The sequence below is a fragment of the Gopherus flavomarginatus genome, chromosome 13, assembly GCF_025201925.1.
Source record: "Gopherus flavomarginatus isolate rGopFla2 chromosome 13, rGopFla2.mat.asm, whole genome shotgun sequence".
Taxonomy (NCBI): Eukaryota; Metazoa; Chordata; order Testudines; family Testudinidae; genus Gopherus; species Gopherus flavomarginatus.
In genome coordinates this window covers 11,686,691-11,708,929 of record NC_066629.1, presented here as the reverse complement: position 1 = coordinate 11,708,929, position 22,239 = coordinate 11,686,691, and the positions used below count along the sequence as shown (strand labels likewise).

Below are 22,239 nucleotides of genomic sequence, written 5' to 3'. Positions count from 1 at the left end.
AATGAATTGTTGTTCTTCCTGCAGTGGCAGCGCAGGTGCGTTTGACAAGCAGAGGAGCAGTAAATGGTCCCACAGCCGGTTGTGCATTAAAAGCCTGACACTTTTCCGTAACGGTTATAAAACGCTGGGTTATTCTGGCCAGCGCTGGGTGATTGGAGAGCTGCCCGGAGCAGGAGAATGAGTGCTGCTTCAGCACAGGAATTGGTGGATTTTCTGTAACTGGAAGTCTTTAAATCATGATTTGAGGATGTCAGTAACTCAGCCAGAGGTGAGGGGTCTATTCCAGCAGTGGATGGGCAAGGCTCTGTGGCCTGCGATGTGCAGGAAGTCAGAGATAATTCAGAGATGCTGGGGGGTGGGCAGGAGGCAGGGCAGCAGCAGGAAGCCTGGGGCACATGGAGGACTCTCCTGCCTTGTCTGCGATGGCAAGTTCTGTGTGTTGAGCAGGAGCAGTGACCTGGGGGAGCTCTGAGTCCCTGGAGCTCTGGCTGGAGCCTCTGGTGAGGGGCACAGTGGGGACGAGCTGGGGTTTCTGATGGCTTTGGAGTGAGTGAGAGTCCTGGAGAATAGCCACTGCACTACACTGCACTCTTTCCCACCCCCCAGCAGCCTTCAACTACCTGATGTGGGGTTCCAAAGAGGATGGAGCTCGGCTATTCTCAGTGGTGGCAGATGACAGAACAAGAAGCAATGGTCTCAAGTTGCAGTGGGGGAGGTCTAGGTTGGATATTAGGAAACACTATTTCACTAGGAGGGTGGTGAAGCACTGAAATGGGTTACCTAGGGAAGTGGTGGAATCTCCATCCTTAGGGGTTTTTATGGCCCGGCTTGACAAAGCTCTGGCTGGGATGATTTATTTGGGGTTTGGTCCTGCTTTGAGCAAGGGATTGGACTAGATGACCTCCTGAGGTCCCTTCCAACCCTAATATTCTATGATTTTATGATACTAACAGCCCCCATCCCAAAATGCACCTGAGGCTTCGGGCAGGCAGAGCATCCCCAGCTTGCTCTGGGCACTTGTGTAGGGGGTGCTTCCCTCCAGACCCGGTGGGGATCAGCTCTCACCCACAACAGGACATTTCCTGCCCCTCCTGACTCCTGTGGAAGGCTCCAGGCCTGGGAACCTAGCCATGGGATTTGGTTCCCCTTCTTGTAGTGTTCGCTCCCCAACTGGCTCTGCCTTGTATGAAGAGACTGCCCCTGCTTGCTGCAGGTCACACACGCAGACTTGGGCATGCTGGCAAAGCGAGCCAGGCCGCGCCTCCTGCTGGGATTGGGCTTGGGGTTGGACACACCAGCCACGGGGACATGGCTCCCTGCAGGGCTGTCCTCACACCGGGCTCTCTGCTCCCACGGGCACTGGCTGGTGACAGGACAGCGAGGCAGGTGGAGAGGAGGGTGGGGGAGGCGGAGCGTCCATGGCCGTGGTTATTTCTGGAGGGTACCTGCAGCTTTCTGTCCCTTTGCTGCCCGTGTGGCACCTTACCCGGGAGCCTTGGCTCACATGCTTGCGGGTCCCTTTGCAGTTCTGCGCGATGACTTCCGGCAGGCCCCCAGTGACGTGGTGGTGGCGGCAGGTGAGCCGGCTGTGATGGAGTGCATCCCGCCCCGGGGGCACCCCGAGCCCACCATCTCCTGGAAGAAGAACAGCATCCGCATCAGCGATAAAGACGAGCGCATCACGGTGAGGTCTTGCCCATCCCACGGGGCCGGGCGGGGAAGGGGCGAGCAGCGGGATTGGGTGGGAGAGCTCAGTGGTTTGAGCATTGGCCTGCTAAACCCAGAGTTATGAGCTCAATCCTTGAGAGGGCCATTTAGGGATCTAGGGTAAAAAACTGTCTGGAGATTAGTCCTGCTTTGAGCTGGGGGTTGGACTAGATGACCTTCTGAGGTCCCTTCCAACCCTGATATTCTATGATCTGTTCCCAAGATGTAGAGGGTGTAGGGCATGCTGGGGGAATATGTCCTGGAGGGTGTTGGGGTAGCATGCAGCGAGGGGGCTATGGGAGCATCTGTCCTGCGGGGTGGGGGAACTAATGGTGGTGTCTGTCCCATGAGGGCAGGGTGGAATGCGGGGTGACATGGGGACTGCGTGTGACTCCCCATACCGTGGCACGGCCAGCTACTTTGAGCTCTTCCTCTTTGGTGCAGATCCGTGGGGGGAAGCTGATGATGTCCAACACCAGGAAGAGCGACGCTGGCATGTACGTCTGTGTGGCTACCAACATGGTGGGGGAGCGGGACAGCGAGCCGGCCGAGCTGGTGGTGTTTGGTGCGTAGTACCTGGGCCTGGGTAGAGCGGGGCTGGCCAGGGTGGGTGGCTGGGTGTCAAGGAGCTCGGCTCCATGGCTGTTCCCCCGCACAGCACCAAGCCTGGCTGATGAGCTAAGCGCTTCGAGACATGCCCCGTAGCCATGGCACCAGAGCTGAGTGGCCAGGCATCAGGCTGGAATACCCAGACTACATCTCAGCAGCCTTTCCCCCTAGGTGCAAGCCAGTCTGGCTGGGTCTGGCCCAGTGTGCGACCCCCAATGGCCACTTCCTGGCTGCAAGCTGGGACTGAAGGCTGCGCTCCGCCACAGAAGTGGCTGCATGGCGGCAGTGCTGTCTGTACGTGGTTAGGGCCACCCGGGGTGCCAGACTTATTAATCAAACACCCTAAACTCACAAACAGGATCTATGTGGGAACATTTGCAAGCTGCCCCCAGGAATGCTCCAGCCCAGAGCAGCACCACTGAGTCACTCCCTCTCCATCGTCAGTCACGCCAAGGAGCCTTCTGTGTTTTCACTGCTGGAGGGGACTGAATGGCCATTAACGACCATCGCCTTCTCCAGGCCCTGATTGCCTCCTGCAGATCCAAGCCAGAACCCACCAGCCTGCTAGATCCAGGGACTTGGCTTCTGCAAATAGCAGCCCTGGCCGCAGCAGCCTGATGCAGCTCACAGCTCAGGACTATTCGAGATCCCATCCCTGCTTGGCCCTTTCCTAGCCCTTTAGCTCAGCCCTGCCATTCTCTGCTACTCGCCTAGTCCCAAACAGGCTCCTGGTCACAGATCTGCAAAGGTACTTAGGTGCCTAACTCCCACTGATTTCAGGGGAGCCCAGGAGAGCAGCCTTGCCTGGGAACCCTGTGCCTTGGGAGGCAGAAGTGCCATGCTGGGAGCTGGAAATGGTTTCCTGCTCTGGCCAAAGGAGTCATAAATGAAGCAAGGTGTTTTTCTGAGCAGCCCTGGCCGGAGCCTGAGTGGGAAACCAGTTCCTGCCTATGTTGTTGCCAGTCTTGGGTGCTGAGATGTTTCTCCCTCTTCCTTCCATTGCTCCATCCCATCTGCTGGCTGGGAGGCGGTGGGACCTCTCTGTGCCAGCCGGGGAGGCCAGGCCACAGCCCAGCACATTGCTAGCCCAGCAGCATCCCACAGGATTTCCGCGCGCTGATTTCTGCAGCTCTAGAGTTGCTGGTTGGCAGCTGTGAACTGGACAGGCAGCTGCATAATGAGGACTAATAACCCTGCGGCCCCAGCCAGTTCCTACAGGGCAAGTGGGCAGGGCAACAGAGGCCAAACTCCATGGGCAGGGCTGGGCCACGCTGGCTGGGTACGTACCGGGAGGCATAGGCACCAACTTCTCCTGGTGCCAGTGGGTGCTCAACCCCTTCCCTGTCCCCGGCCCTGCCCCAACTCCACCCCTGACCCGCTCCCATTCCAACTCCTTCCCCGCCCCAACTCTGCCCTCTCCCTGCCCCTATTGGACTCCTTCCCCAAATCCCAGCCCTAGCGCCTCCTCTTCCCCATCTCCTCTCCTGAGTGCGCTGCATTCCCACTCCTCTCCCCTCCCTCCCACAGCTTGTTACGCTGCGAAACAGCTGTTTCATGGTGGCAAGCTCTGGGAGGAGAAGCAGGAACATGGCATGCTCAGGGGAGGAGGCAGAGGTGAGCTGGGACGGGGTGGGGAGCTTGACTGCCAGGGGGTAGAACACCCACCAATTATTCCTTGTGGGTGCTCCACCCTCGGAGCACTCACGGAGTCGGCGCCCGTGCCGGGAGGCAGAGCCTGATGGAGGAGGAGCTTGTCCTCTGACTGCTAGACCCGCTGTGTGACTAGAGCCCTCTGAGCTCCAGGCCCATCAGCCTTCCAGCAGCCAGAGAGGGGCAGAGCCCCCAGGAGCAAGGGGTGAGGTTGCGTGAGCCCCCAGGGAGCAGGGGGTGAGGCTGTGTGTGCCCCCAGGGAGCAGGAGTGAGGTTGCCTGAGCCCCCAGGGAGCAGGGGGTGAGGCTGTGTGTGCCCTCAGGGAGCAGGAGTGAGGTTGTGTGAGCCCCCAGGGAGCAGGGGGTGAGGCTGTGTTTGCTCCCAGGGAGCAGGAATGAGGTTGCGTGAGCCCCCAGGGAGCAGGGGGTGAGGCTGTGTGTGCCCCCAGGGAGCAGGAGTGAGGTTGCGAGTCCCCAGGGAGCAGGAGTGAGGTTGCGTGAGCCCCCAGGAGCAGGGGGTGAGGCTGTGTTTGCCCCCAGGGAGCAGGGAGTGAGGCTGCGTGTGCCCCCAGGGAGCAGGAGTGAGGTTGTGTGAGCCCCCAGGGAGCAGGGGGTGAGGCTGTGTTTGCTCCCAGGGAGCAGGAATGAGGTTGCGTGAGCCCCCAGGGAGCAGGGGGTGAGGCTGTGTGTGCCCCCAGGGAGCAGGAGTGAGGTTGCGAGTCCCGAGGGAGCAGGAGTGAGGTTGCGTGAGCCCCCAGGAGCAGGGGGTGAGGCTGTGTTTGCCCCCAGGGAGCAGGGAGTGAGGCTGCGTGTGCCCCCAGGGAGCAGGAGTGAGGTTGCATGAGCCCCTAGGGAGCAGGGGGTGAGGCTGTGTGTGCCCCCAGGGAGCAGGAGTGAGGTTGCGTGAGCCCCCAGGGAGCAGGGGGTGAGTCTGCGTGTGCCCCCAGGGAGCAGGAGTGAGGTTGCGAGTCCCCAGGGAGCAGGGAGTGAGGCTGCGTGAGCCCCCAGGGAGCAGGAGTGAGGTTGCATGAGCCCCCAGGGAGCAGGGAGTGAGGCTGTGTGTGCCCCCAGGGAGCAGGAGTGAGGTTGCATGAGCCCCCAGGGAGCAGGGAGTGAGGCTGTGTGTGCCCCCAGGGAGCAGGAGTGAGGTTGCGAGTCCCCAGGGAGCAGGGAGTGAGGCTGCGTGTGCCCTCAGGGAGCAGGGGGTGAGGCTGCGTTTGCCCCCAGGGAGCAGGAGTGAGGTTGCGTGAGCCCCCAGGGAGCAGGGGGTGAGGCTGCGTTTGCCCCCAGGGAGCAGGAGTGAGGTTGCATGAGCCCGTCTGACCAGCGGAAGGAGGCTTCGATCCCATGGGGCCGGCTTCTCCGACATTTTCCGTGTGCATCCTCTGAGCCTGGCATCGCTGCCCATGGAGGGGTCGGATGCTGCAGGGCGGCAGCTCTGTGGGGTCTCTGCACTTGGTGTGGGCCGTACGGCTCCTGCACTCAGTCCTGACGCTGCCTTTCTGGCCTGTCTTGGCAGAGCGCCCCACGTTCATCCGCAGGCCCATCAACCAGGTGGTGCTCGCTGACGACAGTGTGGATTTCCACTGTGAGGTGCAGGGGGACCCAGTGCCGACATCCCGCTGGCGCAAGGAGGAAGGGGAGCTGCCGCGGGGCAGGTAAGAGATGAGAGGCGAGGCCCTTTCCTGGGATGGGGTGCAACAGAAATGTTCCAGGCCAGGCAGGGCTGGGCTGCCTGTGCGCTCCCAGCTTGCTTCACGCACACAGCTGCACAGGAGAGCTAGGGATGAGATGCTAAAACGATGTAGCTAAACCAGTTCTGCGTTGTGTGTGGACACCCCAGGGCTGCTCTGCATGAGACATGCAGCAGGTGGACCCAAGGGTGACTTTAACCCGGGTGGACACGTGGGTTCCGGTCTGAGCGGCTTATTCTCGTTTAGTAAACCCTGTTCCTACCCAGAATCAGAGCGTCCACACAGGGTCTGACAGCTTTCTCACCAGACAGGCCTGGACTGCCTGGCTCCTGAAGGGTTCGCTTGCCCCGTTAGAGCTGTTCAGTCTGGCTCCTGGAGTGAATGTAGTCCCAGGACAGGACTCATAGTGGAAATCCCCACCTACTCAGAGAGGATCGCTAGCCCTCAATACTCTCCCGCTTACCTAGATGGGTCTGGAAGCCAACAAAGGCGGGTGTGCGCACTAATCGGGCCCAAGGCTGGGCCCTGACCAAGGAAATGCCAGGCAGCATTTCTCCCCCAGGGTGGGTTGGGTGGCAATGGTCTCCGGGTGCAAAACTGGCACCAACGTGGCACTGGCATCCTGGGCACCAGTGCTGGCGCCAGGCCGGGCTCTCACAGCATTTGTTTCTGTTAATCCCAGGGCAGAGATCCAGAATGACAACACCTTGCGAATCAGCCGGGTCAGCGCTGAAGACGAGGGCACCTACACTTGCGTGGCAGAGAACAGCGTGGGCAAGTCGGAGGCCTCTGGCTCGCTCAGCGTCCATGGTAAGGGGTCACTCAGGGGGCCAGGCAGTGATGGGGGCTGCTGGTGGTGGGACATACGGAGTCGAGGAGGAGATAAGCAGCCCCGTTCTCTCAGCACCAGGAATGGGGAGATCCCAGCCCAGGGCCCGAGTGCTCCTCAGAGGTGGCTGACACTAGTCGGGCACTTAGCGTGGCTGGGGTGTTAGATGTGAATCATTTCCAGTGCTAGGGGCTGGCAGGATGGAGGGAGATGTGCCAGGCTCCCTTGCTGAGCCAGACCAGTCTCTGTCGATCCCCTCTGGTTACAATTCAACTCCAGCAACTGGGCCCAGCTAGCCACAGCCTCGGTACCGACTGGCTGGGCCGAGGTTAGTGCGTGGAAGTCCCTGGGAAGGCGATTCAGCCTGGCCATGTAGGCAGGCCCCCTCCTCGCACGATCCGTCTGTTCCATGCTGCTGGCACACAGCAGCCTCAGTCGCTGGGAGGCCGAGTGGGCCCGGCACTTGGCAGAGCCGAACACGGCAGCACGGATTCACTCTGCTTCTCGGCCCCTCATGCGTACTGTCACTGTAACGCTCCCCCGGCTTCGCTGGACCCTGCTCATCTCACGCCTGTTTCTCTGTGTTCTCTGTTCCAGTGAGCCCATTCCGTAAGTATCCATTTCATCTCATACCCTGGGGCATGCGGGGCGGGGCGGGGCGGGGCCGGGCTCTGCATGTGACATTCCTGTGGGCTCAGGAGGCCATAGTGGGAGACGATCTATGCAGGAGGCTCTTTGCCCGCTCTCCACATGCTGCGGCGCTCTGGCCATCTGCTGTGTTCGAGCATCGGAGAGCACTATAAAACCTTCCGGAGGGGACACCCAGCCCTGGCTCTCAGCAATGGGCCTGGCTGGCCTACAAGGGCTTTTCCAGCTCTTCTTTCTGGGAGAAGAGGGAATTCAGAGCAGCCTGCAGTGGGAACCCAGCTGGCCTTCAACTGGCTGCAGAGCATTTGGCTAGTGAATCTGATCAGGTCTCTCCCACCATGGACACCTCCCTCTCTTCCCTCCCTCCCTCTCTCTCTCTCTCTCAGCTGAAAAGCCACTGGGCTCCAGCATGGAGCTTGGGAGTTAATTAACACTAGCCCACTCTGTGGCCTTGTGATTGCCCTCTGGCCTCAGAACCGCTGTGCAGTGTGTGAACCCGCAGTGTCCCTCTCCCGTCTCCAGCATGTGGACCAGCCACTTGTCAGCCCCGTGCAATAGCGACTATCTGGAGTGCATTAAGTCAGAGACACAGACAGCTCCCCCCCACCCCCCCATCGCTCACAGCAGTAACTAGGCCTGGCCCTGCGGCTGATGCAGCCAGAGGGCTATGGGAGCAGCAGGCTATGGGAGCAGCAGCCAGAGGGCTATGGGAGCAGTAGGCTGGCTTCAGCCCATCAGGTGTGTATTGGGTCAGCAGTAAAATGCCCTTGACAAAATGGCTTTCCTTGTAGTGGAGAAAATGAGGGCACGAAGGTGAGCTAGTGATGGGGCCAATGCAGAGCCTGGCTCCCTTTGCTCTGCCCTCTGGGCAGCCCCAGTCCAGTCAGTTTCCTGCCTCTGATCTGCCCCCTGCGATCTGCCCGTGCCCCTTATCAGCAGCACCCGTTCAGGAATAAATGGGGCTTCCTGGGGCACCCACGTCATTCGCCCTCATTTCCTCCTGGCCTTTGAAGTGAAGCAGGAGCAGAACATGGGGGTGGATTTCCTGACTCAGTCTCCCTCGACCCTGCTCCATGCGGGTGCCTGGCCCCTTTGAAGCCCGGGGGGAGGAGTACTTTGTGAAGAGGCTTCTCTGCTGCTGCTGCTTCCCCCTCTCTTCCAGCCACGGCCATTGAGATGTGATTGTGGAGCAGGTGGTTGCACAGACACAGGCTGTTGCTGGGAGAGGTCACAGGTCGCAGGATTTGAATCCAAACACTGGGCAGAGCCAGTTAAGCTCCCTTTCCATGAGCATCCCACAAGAGCATACAAGGTGCATCCCACTTGCAGCCACTGCTCTGGACCGGGGTGCGGGGGGGCAGCCTGCCTTCCAGGCTAAGGGGAGGGGGCAGCATTGGCTTCCTCAGGGCTTGGTTAAGCTTCCAGCTGCAGATCTGTTTCCCAAGCCAAGCCAGGCCTGCGGGTTCCTAGCACGTGCCAGTTCTCTGTACTGTGTGGGGATGGCTCTGGGAACTCAACTCTGGGGACTTAACTGCACTAAACAGACTTTGTGATGGGAGCCAGATCCTAAGCTGGTGTAAGTGAGCAGAGCCATTGGGGCAGAGCACTGGGACCTGCTCTGGATTTGCCCCGGTCTAGGCCTGACAACCCCTGGTCCGTCCCACATGCAGCTCAATAACAATTAAACAGCCCCAGGTTTTTCTTTTCCTGCCATGGAAATTCAGCTGGGGAGAGCTAGCAGCTTTGGGGTGGAGGGGTCGCATTAGCATGGGGGTACCTAGCAATCCATAACTTCATTAAAGCGGTGCCTTCGGGGATCAGCATGACAATGGCGCACCTGAAATTCCGTGTGATATCGCCTGGTGCCCCATAAATACTTTACAGTGCTGCATTGTCTCCCTGCTCCTGGAGGGAGGGGGAAGGGGCGGGCAGAGGGGAGATAAGATGGGCAATTAGCATTTGTAAAACCTGATGCCATTTGTCTTCCATTGAGAGGAAAGAAAAGGCTTTGAACAGCCAGTGGTGGATGGGGGAGGGTTAGTTATTTATGGGAAGGTGGCTGATTTAGGAGACTTGCTCCTTTTCTTCTCTGTCCCTCCTTCCATCTCCAAATCCTGCTCTGAGGGCCCGGAGGTTATCAGGAGGCACGTCAATGCACCAATGCAGTGGGACTCTCCTGTTATGGCTCTATTCAGGAGAGTCCCACTGCCATATCCTAGGGCCTTGCCTGGCTCCCTCTTATCTCTCCCTTTGTAAATACTTCGCTGGGGGTGGCTAGTTTAGAATTGTCCCCTTGCGATCCCTCTAGGAAGCAGGGTCAACAAACATGTGGACAAGGGGGATCCAGTGGACATAGTGTACTTAGATTTCCAGAAAGCCTTTGACAAGGTCCCTCACCAAAGGCTCTTAGTAAATTAAGCTGTCATGAGATAAAAGGGAAGGTCCTTTCATGGACTGAGAACTGGTTAAAAGACAGAGGACAAAGGGTAGGAATTAGTGGTAAATTCTCAGAATGGAGAGGGGTAACTAGTGGTGTTCCCCAAGGGTCAGTCCTAGGACCAATCCTATTCAATTTATTCATAAATGATCTGGAGAAAGGGGTAAACAGTGAGGTGGCAAAGTTTGCAGATGATACTAAACTGCTCAAGATAGTTAAGACCAAAGCAGATTGTGAAGAACTTCATAAAGATCTCACAAAACTAAGTGATTGGGCAACAAAATGGCAAATGAAATTTAATGTGGATAAATGTAAAGTAATGCACATTGGAAAAAATAACCTCAACTATACATACAATATGATGGGGACTAATTTAGCTACGACGAGTCAGGAAAAAGATCTTGGCGTCATCGTGGATAGTTCTCTGAAGATGTCCACGCAGTGTGCAGAGGCGGTCAAAAAAGCAAACCAGATGTTAGGAATGATTAAAAAGGGGATAGAGAATAAGACTGAGAATATATTATTGCCCTTATATAAATCCATGGTACGCCCACATCTTGAATACTGTGTACAGATGTGGTCTCCTCACCTCAAAAAAAATATTCTAGCACTAGAAAAGGTTCAGAAAAGGGCAACTAAAATGATTAGGGGTTTGGAGAGGGTCCCATATGAGGAAAGAGTAAAGAGGCTAGGACTTTTCAGCTTGGAAAAAAGGAGACTAAAGGGGGTTATGATAGAGGTATAAAAAATCATGAGTGATGTGGAGAAAGTGGATAAGGAAAAGTTATTTACTTATTCCCATAATACAAGAACTAGGGGTCACCAAATGAAATTAATAGGCAGCAGGTTTAAAACAAATAAAAGTAAGTTCTTCTTCACCCAGTGCACAGTCAACCTGTGGAACTCCTTGCCTGAGGAGGTTGTGAAGGCTAGAACTATAACCATGTTTAAAAGAGAACTGGATAAATTCATGGTGGTTAAGTCCATAAATGGCTATTAGCCAGGATGGGTAAAGAATGGTGTCCCTAGCCTCTGTTCATCAGAGAATGGAGATGGATGGCAGGAGAGAGATCACTTGATCGTTGCCTGTTGGGTTCACTCCCTCTGGGGCACCTAGCATTGGCCACTGTCGGTACACAGATACTGGGCTAGATGGACCTTTGGTCTGACTCGGTACTGCCGTTCTTATGTTCTTAAGCACTGCCGTCTGGGAGCTTCACAGACCTGGGAAGTACGAGTTGGATTTCACAACAGGAAAAAAGAATTGTTCCCAGTGTTAGCAATGTTCTTCTTGAGCAGAATGTGGCTCCCAGAGCCAAAGCTGGGATTAGTGCAGGGTGCCCTGGGCTGGGCTGTTCCTCTTTAGGGGACGGGTCTACTCTCAGGCCTGTTCTTGCTTCTTCCTCATGGAAGACGTGGAGTTCTGTTTTTTCTCCCCCCTACAAATATGGGGAAAGTCAAGTCTGCGCTGGCTGGAGAGGTCTGGCTAGAGAATGTTTACTGGGAGCTCTTGCATCTGAATGGAAGGGGAGAGGATGTGGAACCATTAGCACAGGCTTCCTTTATCCAGACTGTTAATTAGACATTGGGGTTGAATGTGTTACCGTAAAACCCCTAAATCCAAAGGGTTTTACAGTATGATTAGGAAACCAGCCCTTCTGTTCCGCTGTCACTCTCTTGATTAACGTGCTGCTGCCTTTCATAGCGTCTGCCTTTCGTGCAGCTCTGTGTGTGATGTTTCTTATAGATGAAAGTGTTGCCAGTTCTCCCACCCTGCCCCAAGCAGCAGCAGGAGGCGGGACGAGGAGCTATTGAACATGTGGAAGCTATGGTTGAGGCTGGGGGGGTTGGTGGTTCGCTGAGTGAGTGGATGGGTGCTGGGGATGTAGGTGGATGAGTGGATGCTGAAGGGAGTCACTGGGTGTCTGAGGTCAATGGGTACAGAGGTATCTTGGGGGCAGCTGGGGGCTGGCTGTTCTGGAGACTTGGCAAGAGGTAACTGAGAAAGCTGGTTGGCACCAGTACTGGCCCCCCTCCCTCTTCTGCTGCCCTCTCCCCTCCCTGCTCCTTCCCTACTCGGACTCAGCCTGGGGAACAGGAGTAGAGGCAAAGGAGCTGCCTGGCTGCCTCCAGAACAGGGCCACAGCAGCCGGCAGGTGCTATCACTAGCGTCCCCTGCAGCCTGGGCACAGTGAGGTCCCAGCAGGGCTGCAGGGAGGCGTGGCAGGGCTGCCCGTGCACAAGGGCCGAGCAAGATGCCCCATTCGGCAATGCTGCCTGTTTAGCCTGTTCTCTGGGCCCAGGCAGACAGTGCTAGTGTCAGAGAAAAGAAGGAAGAAAATGTGGCCCCTTCCGGCCTTCGCTATGGGTGACAGAGAAGGAACGAACTCCTAGTCCCAATGGGCAGCCTCTGCCAACGCACCCCGCAGCTCAGGGCCTCTCTCCAGGGACCCAGCAGCACTCCTGCTCTGTCAGAGAAATGGAAGGCGGGGGCTGTGGTATCTTTGTGGCTGTTCTCCTCTGTAAACAGCCCATCAGATGCCCCGGCACCTGGGGAGAAGGCCCAGTGTTTCCCGACTGCGCTGGATTCCCCAAGCTCAGGCTGCCATGTTACCACAGAATCATAGAAATATCAGGCTGGAAGGACCCTCGAGAGATCATCAAGTCCCACCTCCTGTGCTGAGGTAGGACCAAGTAACCCTAGGCCATCCCTGATGGGAGTTTGCCAGCCTGGTCTTAAAAACCTTCAGTGTTGGGGATTCCACGCTCTCCCTTGGAAGCCTGTTCCAGAGCTTAACTACCCTGAGAGTTAGAAAGTTTTTCCTAATGTCTAACCTAAATCTGCCTTGCTGCAGACTAAGCCCACTGCTTCTTGTCCTGCCTTCAGTAGACATGGAGAACAATTGATCACTGTCCTCTTTATAACAGCCTTAACCGCTATGAAGGCTCTCAGCTTTCTTTTCTCAAGACTAAACACGTCCAGTTTTTTTAACCTTTCCTCTTAGGTTAGGTTTTTTAAATCTTTGATCATTTTTGTTGCTCTCCTCTGGATTCTTTCCAATTTGTCCACACATCTTTCCAAAGTGTGGCACCCAGAACTGGATACAATGCTCCAGCCGAGGCCTCACCAGTGCCAAGTAGAACAGGACAATTACCTCTTGGGTCTTACATACAACACTCCTGCTAATACACCCCAGAATGTTGCCTTTTTCGCAACTGCATCTCGTTGTCTCACATTCAATTTGTGATCCACTATAACCCCCAGATCCTCTCCAGCAGCACTGCCACCTAGCCAGTTATTCCCCATTCACTAGTACCGGACCCAGGACTGATCCCTGCGGGACTTCATTAGAAACCCTCCCGGTTTGGCAGCAGACCATGGATAACTACTCTTTGAGGATGGTTTCTCAACCTAGTGGGCCCCCACCTTACAGTAAATTCATCTAGAGCACTGCCCTAGTTTGCTGATGAGACTGTCACGCGGGACTGTGTCAAAAGCTTTACTAAAATCATGCTCTATCTCATCTCTGGCTCCCCCGTAGCCCCTAGGCCAGTGACCCTGCCACAGAAGGGAATGAGGTTGATTTGGCATGGTTTGCTGCTCCTCCCTTGTGCTTGTTGCCCCAGCGTTAGCTTAGGCCAGACGTGCAGAGTGGCAGAGCCCCAGCCTCCAGGAAGGACACTGGCTCCGGTGTCACTACCCCTGCGTAGATGCTGTGTCCTGGTACGGTACCATAGGCACCAACTCCGTGGGTGTTCTGGGGCTGGAGCACCCACAGGGAAAAATTAGTGGATGCTCTGCACCCACCAGCAGCCAAGCTCCCCTCACCCCCGGCCCCATCTCACCTCCTCCCTGCCCCCACGTGCTGTGTCTCTGCTCCTCCGCCTACCTTCTAGTGCTTCCCGCCCAGCTGCCGCCAAACAGCTGTTTGGCAGCGTTAGCATGCTCCAGGAGGAGTGGGAATGTGGTGCGCTCAGGGAAGGAGGTGGGGAAGAGGCGGAGCCGGGGCGGGGATTTAGGTAAGCAGTTGGAATAGGGGTAGGGAGGGGGCAGAGTCGGGGTGGGGACTTTGGGGAAGGGATTGGAATGGGAGTGAGGCAGACATGGGAAGGGGCAGGCTGGGGCGGGGCCTCATGAAAGGAGTGGAATGGAGGCGGGACTGGGGGCAGAGGTGGGATCGAGCATCCATGGGGAAGTGGGGAAGTTGGCACCTATGTATGGTACCCCATTAGGCTGCGCCCTGCAAGCCCAGCTTTGCCCCAGTGCAGCATGTCAGCATTAAGAGTTTGCTCTGGGGTCCCTATAGCCACACAGCTGTGTGCTGTGAGCTCCCTTGCTGCAGACAGGGCCAGCTCTCCAGTTCCTGGTCAGCTGCCTGGAGGCTCAGAGAAATGTACAGACCTCTGGGCTATGGAAATATGTTCTGCTAGCCAATGCAGCGTCCCCATCCCACCTCCTGGGGGAGCATTTCTGCAAAAAAGCCCCAGGTGCCCCGAGCCCCAGTGCCTGGAGACCCCATGCTGTTGGACAAAACCCCTTCTAAAGTTTTGCAACCCGTGTCTGTTTGTTTCTCTTTCTTTTCACCCGTTCTCAGTTCCACCCCAGTTAGTGACGCGCCCTCGGGACCAGATTGTAGCTCAGGGCCGCACTGTGACCTTTCATTGTGAGACCAAAGGAAACCCGCCACCGGCTGTGTTCTGGCAGAAGGAAGGCAGCCAGGTAGGTTCTGCATGCCCCCCTCCCCTGAACGTGTACCAACGCCTACCCATGTCCCTGTCCCATGCCCCTGAGGAGCTCCGTTCTCTCAAAGCCAGATTGCGAAGCTCTGGCTGCCTAGCCCAGGACTCTGAGCCCATCAGGAGGCTGTGACCTGCCCTCCAGCCTCAGCGGGTGTATTCACATCCGGGGTCCCTGGCCAATGTGATCACAGTCCCCAGCAATGCTTCCAGGGCCTAAACCTGGTCCCACCCCACCCAGAGCCAGGAAGGACCCAGTCCCTGGGGACAAACGAAGCAGTGTTGTGTTCTCTGTGTGAGACAGCATCTAGGCCTCTCTGGACAAGCAGCTGGCTGATTCTGCTTTTGTGAGCTGGGCAGCTAGGACCCGTGGGGATGTCTAGGCTGCAGCGGGGAGGTGTCAGCCCCAGGGAGGGTAGACTCATGTTAGCTCAACGCCCAGCTAGTGCTAAGAATAGCCCACCCGATGCCTTGGTGTGAGCTCAGCAACTCACCTTAGCCACTGCGGGTACAACAACATTCACGCTGCTGGAGCTGAGTGAGTGCAAGCTGGGAATCCCACTGTCCTTGGAGAGCGAGTGTCTGCGTGGCAGGGGGCAGGGGACCCTGCGCTGTGACAAAGTCAGCAGGAAGCCGGGAAAGGAACATCCTCTGCTGGGCGCTACAAGTGAGAAGCCTGGCTGAGTCAGTCAGGCAGTGACTCCCCTCTCTTGCCTGGGATCCAGCCCTTGGGCTATGTCAAGCCCAGTTCATTCTGGCTTGGCTTCGGGGAGATCTCCCAGGCATGGTCCTGCTGCCCAGTTCCAACCAGGTCATCCTCGCAGCTGAGACATTTCCGTGCCCAGCCCTGCTCCTAGGCCCTGGCTTTGGGTGGCTCCCAGCATGGGGCCATTTGGGAGGTCAGTGAGTGCAAGACGGGGGGTACAGCAGAGCCAAGGGGAGCCAGCCCAACAGTGTATCCAGCTCTCCTCCTCTGCCAGACGCTGCACCCTCATGCCATGGGCCCCTGGCCTTGGCTTGGGGGCCAGCTGTTTTCTGCTGCCCCCTCAGAGTGCCATGTCTTCTGCAGTGACTCTGCTCTGCTGCCCTTCTGGGGCCCCATGCCCTTGCCCACGAATGCAGGGCTCCCCTGTTGCCCACTGGCCGTGCAGAGCCGAGGGAATCGTACTGTGTGAGTGAGAGCACTCTCAGCTGGAGCGCTCTGGGAGGGGGTCAGTGTGCAGGGACCCAGGAACCTGACACCAAGGCCAGTAAGCACTGAACCTCGCTGGGAACAACCGTAGGAACGAACCAAGCCCCGGAGAACAGGGCAGCGCCTTGGCCCAGGAATATCGGAGCCCAGGCTGGAGAGGCAAAGGGATTGAATCTCAGGGACTGAAACAGGGGAATGCTATGCTCTCTGGGGTCCCGCAACAGTTCCTGGGCAGTGGAGCAGGACGACTCCGTTCTGCTTGGCAGGGCCTTGCCGGGGTCTGCAAGCAGATTCCAGTGTGTGCTCAGCTTCCCTCTGTCAGAACCGCCGGGTGAGGTGCGTGCATGCCTGCCATGTGCTGTCTGCCCAGCCTGGCACCCAGGGGCCCGCATGACGCCACAGGCTACATGGCTCAGACGGGCAAGGCAGTGTGTTTGCTTTTCTGGGCCTAGCGCACCAGCTGCCAGAAATCCAAAGAGCCGCCCCTGCCTGGCAGCTGCTCTTTCCATCTCATCCCTTCTGTTTTACTCAATCGTCTGTTGTCCGTTTCCTTTGGCTCCTCTGGCACGTTTGCAGCAGAGGCCCAGAACTGCCCCCAGGGCCTGGCATGGCCAGGAGTGCTGTGCTGTGATGTAGCCTCTCTCTGTCCACATGCTCGGTAGGAGGAGAGGAGGCGTCAGACAGGGATTATGGCACACCAGGGCCTTCTGCTGTACACAGCTCCCTCCTCACCCAGGAACAGAAACCCTAAGAGAGGGTGGGGCGCAGACATCCACAACCTCCAGCAGCCATTCTCCTTGGGGAATGCTTCCTTTGTTAAGGGGAAGGCATCACAAACGCGAGCTCCAGGTACTTTTCAGATGGAGTGTGCCTGGCTGCGCGCTCCGAGAGCTGGTGGAGAGGCCTGGCCACGCGCTCCGAGGGCTGGCAGGAGAGGCCTGGCAGGGCGCTCCGAGAGCTGGCGGGAAAGGCCTGGCCACGCGCTCCGAGGGCTGGCGGGAGGGGCCTGGCCGCGTGCTCCGAGGGCTGGCGGGAGGGGCCTGGCCGCGCGCTCCGAGGGCTGGCGGAAGGGGCCTGGCTGCGCGCTCCAAGGGCTGGCGGGAGGGGCCTGGCCGTGCGCTCGGAGGGCTGGCGGGAGAGGCCTGGCAGGGCGCTCCGAGAGCTGGCGGGAGAGGCCTGGCCGCGCGCTCCGAGGGCTGGTGGGAGGGGCCTGGCCGCGCGCTCCGAGGGCTGGCGGGAGGGGCCTGGCCACACGCTATCAAGGCTGGCGGGAGGGGCCTGGCCACACGCTCCAAAGGCTGGCGGGAGAGGCCTGGCCGCGCGATCCGAGGGCCGGAGGGGCCTGGCCGCACACTCCGAGGGCTGGCGGGAGGGGCCTGGCCGCGCGCGCCGAGGACCGGCTGGAGGGGCCTGGCCGCGCGCTCCGAGGGCCGGCGGGAGGGGCCTGGCCGCGCGCTCCGAGGGCCGGCGGGAGGTGCCTGGCCGCGCGCTCCGAGGGCCGGCGGGAAAGGCCTGGCCGCGCGCTCCGAGGGCCGGCGGGAGGGGCCTGGCCGCGCGCTCCGAGGGCTGGCGGGAGGGGCCTGGCTGAGCACTCTTAGGGTTGGCAGTGGCTTTGTAGGACTGTTATTCATGTTCAGTGAGACAGAAGGTGAATCTGGGAGCCTGAAACTCCCCTGAAAAGCTCCCATAGCCCAGGCTGGCCCCTTGCTGCCCAGCCATGCCCCACACCTCAGGGCATGGGACTGTGCTGGGTCCTCTGTCTGTCTATGCACTAGTGCAGGGAGCTCTGCCTGATGTCATGAACAGCCCCTCCACCTGCCTGCATAGTGTCTGGGGAGGGCTGGCCTCAGTGGTGTTTCCTGAATTTGGCTGGCCCTGGGCAAGGCACTACCAAAATCAGCCCAGCTGTTCCCTGCAGAGGCCCTATACTCCCTATGCCTCCAGGCTGCCCTCAGCTCTCACTAAGTGGAGAGTCTGGGGCTCTCCCCTTGTGTCTGCCCTGCAGATCCTGCTGTTCCCCAGCCAGCCCCCTCAGCCCATGGGCCGCTTCTCCGTGTCCCCGAGTGGCGAGATGACCATCACGGAGGTGCAGACGGCAGATTCCGGGTACTACATGTGCCAGGCCATCAGCGTGGCGGGGAGCATCCTGGCCAAAGCCCTGCTGGAGGTGGAGGATGGTGAGTACTTGTTAGTGTAAAGGCTCCAATGAGGCCCTTCATGGTCAGGGAGAGCCCTTGGTGTGGTCCCCAGGCCAAGCACTGCGGAGTGGGCCTGGGGGCACAACCCCCTGAAATGCACAGGCCCCGCAGCAGGCTAAGTGCCCTGTAGGAGCTTGGAGTTGTGTGGTCGGCGTATTGCAGAGCTGAGGGGCTCTGGGCCCCGGAGCTCAGGGTGGAGCTGGCTCTAGCGGAGAAGTGGGGGGAGCGTGACATCTCCGTCCATGAGCACTGGAACGTTTGCTGAGTTCCCAGGGTGCTGGTGAGGGAACGGCAGAGCGCAGGTGTGAGCCTGGCAAGGGGGCTTTGCCAGTGGGCTCCAGTGGGCTTCGTTCATTCAGGCTGGTAGCTGGTTTGGTCCGGTACTGCTCCCTCTGAGTCTGGGTGAGGTGCCATTCAAACCCCACCCCGCTGTCTGGGCGGCAGGTTCTGGACAGTTGGAGCTGAATCCCCTCCGCCTTGCTGAGCTGGGGGCAGGGGACAGCCTGAGTGCTGAACCTCTTGGAGCATGCCCCCTTACCCGCAGCACGCTCCCGTCGTGGCCCATTGCTTAGGGTCGCAGGGCTGTGTTTCAGCAGCTGGTTAGTTTAGCTTGCAGGCTGCATTTTCAGGGGCTCAAGGCTTTAAAGTGTTTCCCACCTTGGAGGAGAGCCCAAACCTCCCAGCTGCCCAGGTACACACAGGGACTGTGCCAGCAGGGCTCTTGGGTGTGAACCACAGATGCCCAGAACAGTGGAGTGCCCAGGATCCTAACCAGCTATAGCCATTGGGACAGCAGCCTGCCTGGCACCCTAAGCAGGGAATGAGCGAGGGGCGGTGAAGGGGTAGGTCAGGGGGAGGAAGGGTCTGGTGCAGGGCACAGGAAAAAGGCAGGGGAAGATCTGAGGGGCAATATGGGGAGGGATCAGAGAGGAGCATGGAAGAAGTGGCTTATTGCTGGATTTCTCGTGGGGTGGCTGCAGCTCTTTTGGCCTGAGACGAACATGGCTGCTCGGCTTCCGGTAGGGCCAGATCTGACCACACCCCCGCTACACCAACAGAAGAATGCTTCTGTCATTCAGGGAGGTGGTGTTCCTACACCAACAGAAAAACCCCTTCCGTCGGCGTGGGCTGCATCTGTACGATGGGGTTCTGCCGGCAGAGCTCCGGCCTCCCAGCCACAGTGGTATGGTGCCCGTCCTGTAGCTCTACCCTTGGAGAGGGAGCCAGTCGCTCCTGCAGCGGCTGGGTCAGCGGTTCACGCTCCCCAGGTTTGCAGTGGTCACCCCTCACTCAGCGCATCTCCAGTGGGAACACAGCTGTCAGGGCACGAAGATTTGGTGGGGCCCAGCTGGGTGTGCAGCAAGGTTTGGCTGCTCTGCCCTGGTTGCAGTGGGGTTCGGTAGGGCGCAGAGCAGCATGTGCTGAGCGAGGGATTAGCACAGCCCTGCCCAGGCCCCCAGCTGGTTCCCTTGTGGAACTGCAAAGAGCCCGGGAATGTCTGAGCAGCGAGGCCGGGAGCGGAGCTGCTGCCCAGTCTTTGCCAGAGGAATTTGTTCCTGTGAAGTTTTCTGGCATTTTTCTGAACTCTCCTGCTGTGAATTTCATTTGTCTGTTTCCTTGGCATTAGCCAGGACCCGGGAAGTGTTATAGGAACCACGGCTTTGAGCAAATCCTTAGCAGAGAGGCTCTCCTCTTATTGCAAATAAAATCCTTGCCTGTCTCTAAGGGGTTTCTTGTTAAAACCCAGCTGAACAGGCAGGCCTCCTTCCCACCTTTGTGGAGCCTGTCTCCCCCCTGCCCGCCTGCTGCCCCTTCCTGCAGGCATCCTGCGCTTTGTCCAAATGAACTATTCTCCGGTGAAATGCTGTCAGGTGCCAGCCACGGCCCATGTTAAAGGGCTGAGCCCTGCCAATGTGTGCAATAATGCCTTGGACTGAGAGCGCTGAAAGGATGGGGCCATATCAAGTGATGCTCTTTGCCTTCCTCTCTGCGCAGCCCAGACAGTGTCCTGCTTTGTCGTTCCTGTGTGAGTTCCCTTGGCAATCCGCCGGCACTAGCACCATGCTGCGTCGGTTGTTACAGATGGCGCAGGGGCCAGGTTACAGGTGGGGACTGAAAAGAATTCTGTTAGTGCTGTTCACTTATTTGGTTTGTTTAGTTAAACCTACATTGGGGGACCAATCCCTGAAGGGCAGCGAGTGTCACTTTGAAACTCCATTGGCGGGAGCCCGGCTTGGAAATGCCGATGGAGGGCTGTGCTCTCCAAAGGCCATGCTGACAGCACAGCATGCCAAGGTGCGAGCAGTGCTGTGCTCCATGCCGGCTGCCTCAGGGCTTCACTTCACCGTGTGCACAAGGTATTGCTCGGTATGGATCTGAAAACTCATCCTTTGCAGAAGATGGGGTGGGGGGATGCAGTTATACCAGCACAATTGTGCTTGCCACCAGCGTATCTTCTGCTGGTTCTTGACTTGTACTGATACACCTGTGCCTGCTTAAGGACAGCATTGTCGATTTAACTCCACCGAGATGGTTAAACCTATTCCCAGCAAAGCCAGGAGAGAGACAGCCAGCCCAGCACCATTTCCTGAACCAGCTCTGCACTGTGGCGGCATGAGCCCAGCGTGTGCAGAGACCTTACACCAGCCCACAGCCAGGCCTCAACCCTGAGCTGGAGCGGCCATCTGTAGATACAAGAGGGCAGCCACCCCCATGGCATGTTACGCCTCTGGCCTCTGCTGGGTCTGCCAGTGTGGAAACCAGCTTCTCCCTTTTGTGCTTCCCACCAGACTCCTTGCACGCAGGCCAGTGAGCGCCCAGCAGATGGTGCCTACTAGAGGGAAAGCCTTTGTATACCCTTATTTCTCCCTTGAGCTGGGCAGCATGGGAGTTCCATCCCTGCACTCCTTGGTGATTTGGGTTTTCTGGTAACACCTGATCCATCAGCCCAGCTGACAAGGGCGAGGTGATTAATGGCAACCGTTGGACAAAGAGAGTTGTAACCTAGAATCCTAATTCTGCAGCACAGATGGCTTCCTGCAGCGAGAGGGTGGCTAGACAGCACAGCACTCGGCAGTGGCAGATGAGCCAGCCCTGGCCTTTATGTGACACTTCATGTGTCTGTATCTTGTGGAGCGCCTGTTCAGACCAAGGGCCTGTTAACAAGAGTCACAATCCAGAACCGGGAGCCAGGCCTCTGCCAGATGAGAACACAATGCCAGGGCAGGAGGCAGCTGTGGCCTGTAGCATCCTGCTTGTTGCGCCCACGTCAGCAGTGATGCTGGCAGGCACTTTGCTGCGTAGGAGGCCAGGGAAACGCCGGTGAGTCGCCCCCCTTGCGAGTGCTGAGTGCAGCGCCTGCCTGCTGCCAGCTGATTTCTGTCTGAGCCAGCTCCTTTACCTTGGCTGAGGTTTGTTCTCCTTCTCCCATGCACTTTCTTTGCTGATTGTTACAGGCAAATTCAATTCTGTGGGAACTCTCCGGGGCTCTTTGTCCAGCCACTGCTTCCCAATCAACGGAGAGTAATTAGGGTCATAAATAATAGGTGGATCCTGCAGTCTGGCTGCTGAGCTGAACGTCTTTAGGGTGCTGGCTTGGGTGTCTCTACATGGTTGGGGAAGTTAGGGGGGGTTGGGTCATCGTTAATGCTGTGGAGGGTGCCCCTTATGGGCATCACCATGGTGACACTTGCAGCAGAGTGAGGGGAGAATAGGCCTGACTGTACTCTGCATCCACCCGGCCCACTTCAAGGGCAGCCACTGAGTAACCCCAGGGGGATCATTGGACAGGTTGCAATTCATCTCTGACTCTGACAGCACCTGGTCCTCCCTGGCCACCTTGCCCTGTTCTCACAGTGACACCTATAGTGACTGTGGCACCACTTGGGCTTCCCACTGCCCCGAGGGACCTACCTCGCTCACGCCTAAACCACCTCACTCTCCCATGCTTGCAGCGTGTGCTCCGATAGCTGTGATCTGTGCAGAGAGAGGGGCAGGGACACAGCTGGCAGGGTAGCATCAGTGTCGCAGCACCGTGAGTTCTTGGAACAATAATAGAGGGGAAAGGTGGCTCAGTAGCTAGCCTGGGCCATGCGAGAGCTGGGGCCAGTTCCCTGCCCTGCCACTGATTTGCTACGTTACCTTGGGCAAGTGCCTTAGTCTCTCTGTGTCAATGGTCCTCTGTAAAATGGAGGGATAGCGCTTCCCTGCCTCCCAGGGGTGATGTGAGCTTACCGACTGTGAGTGCCCAGGTACAACAGAGATGGGGGTAGTTAAGAACCAGGTGTACAATCCAGTGCCTACCAGGCCCTGTCACAGGTTGGGCACCTGAAATTTGAAGCAGGGCCACCCAGAGGATTCCGGGGGCCTGCGGTCTTCGGTGGCAGGGGGCCCTTCTGTTCCGGGACCCGCCGCCAAAGTGCCCCGAAGACCCACGACTGGGGGCACCCCTCCACCGAATTACCGCCTAAGCGGGACCCACCGTCGAAGTGCAGCCGGGTCTTCAGTGGTAATTCGGCAGCGGGGGGCCCCCGCCACAGG

The 22,239-nt window shown here is 58.1% G+C and overlaps 1 protein-coding gene across 2 annotated transcripts in view; it reads left to right on the top strand.

The window, feature by feature from the left end:
- ROBO3 (roundabout guidance receptor 3) overlaps positions 1-22,239 on the top strand; it is a 248,986-nt gene that overhangs the window by 185,107 nt on the left and 41,640 nt on the right. For both annotated transcript variants that reach the window (XM_050921538.1, XM_050921539.1), the window contains exons 3-8: positions 1,527-1,684; positions 2,152-2,272; positions 5,485-5,623; positions 6,342-6,469; positions 14,169-14,293; positions 17,508-17,679. In XM_050921538.1, coding sequence (XP_050777495.1) covers positions 1,527-1,684; positions 2,152-2,272; positions 5,485-5,623; positions 6,342-6,469; positions 14,169-14,293; positions 17,508-17,679 — 843 coding nt within the window. The remainder of the gene's footprint in view (positions 1-1,526; positions 1,685-2,151; positions 2,273-5,484; positions 5,624-6,341; positions 6,470-14,168; positions 14,294-17,507; positions 17,680-22,239) is intronic.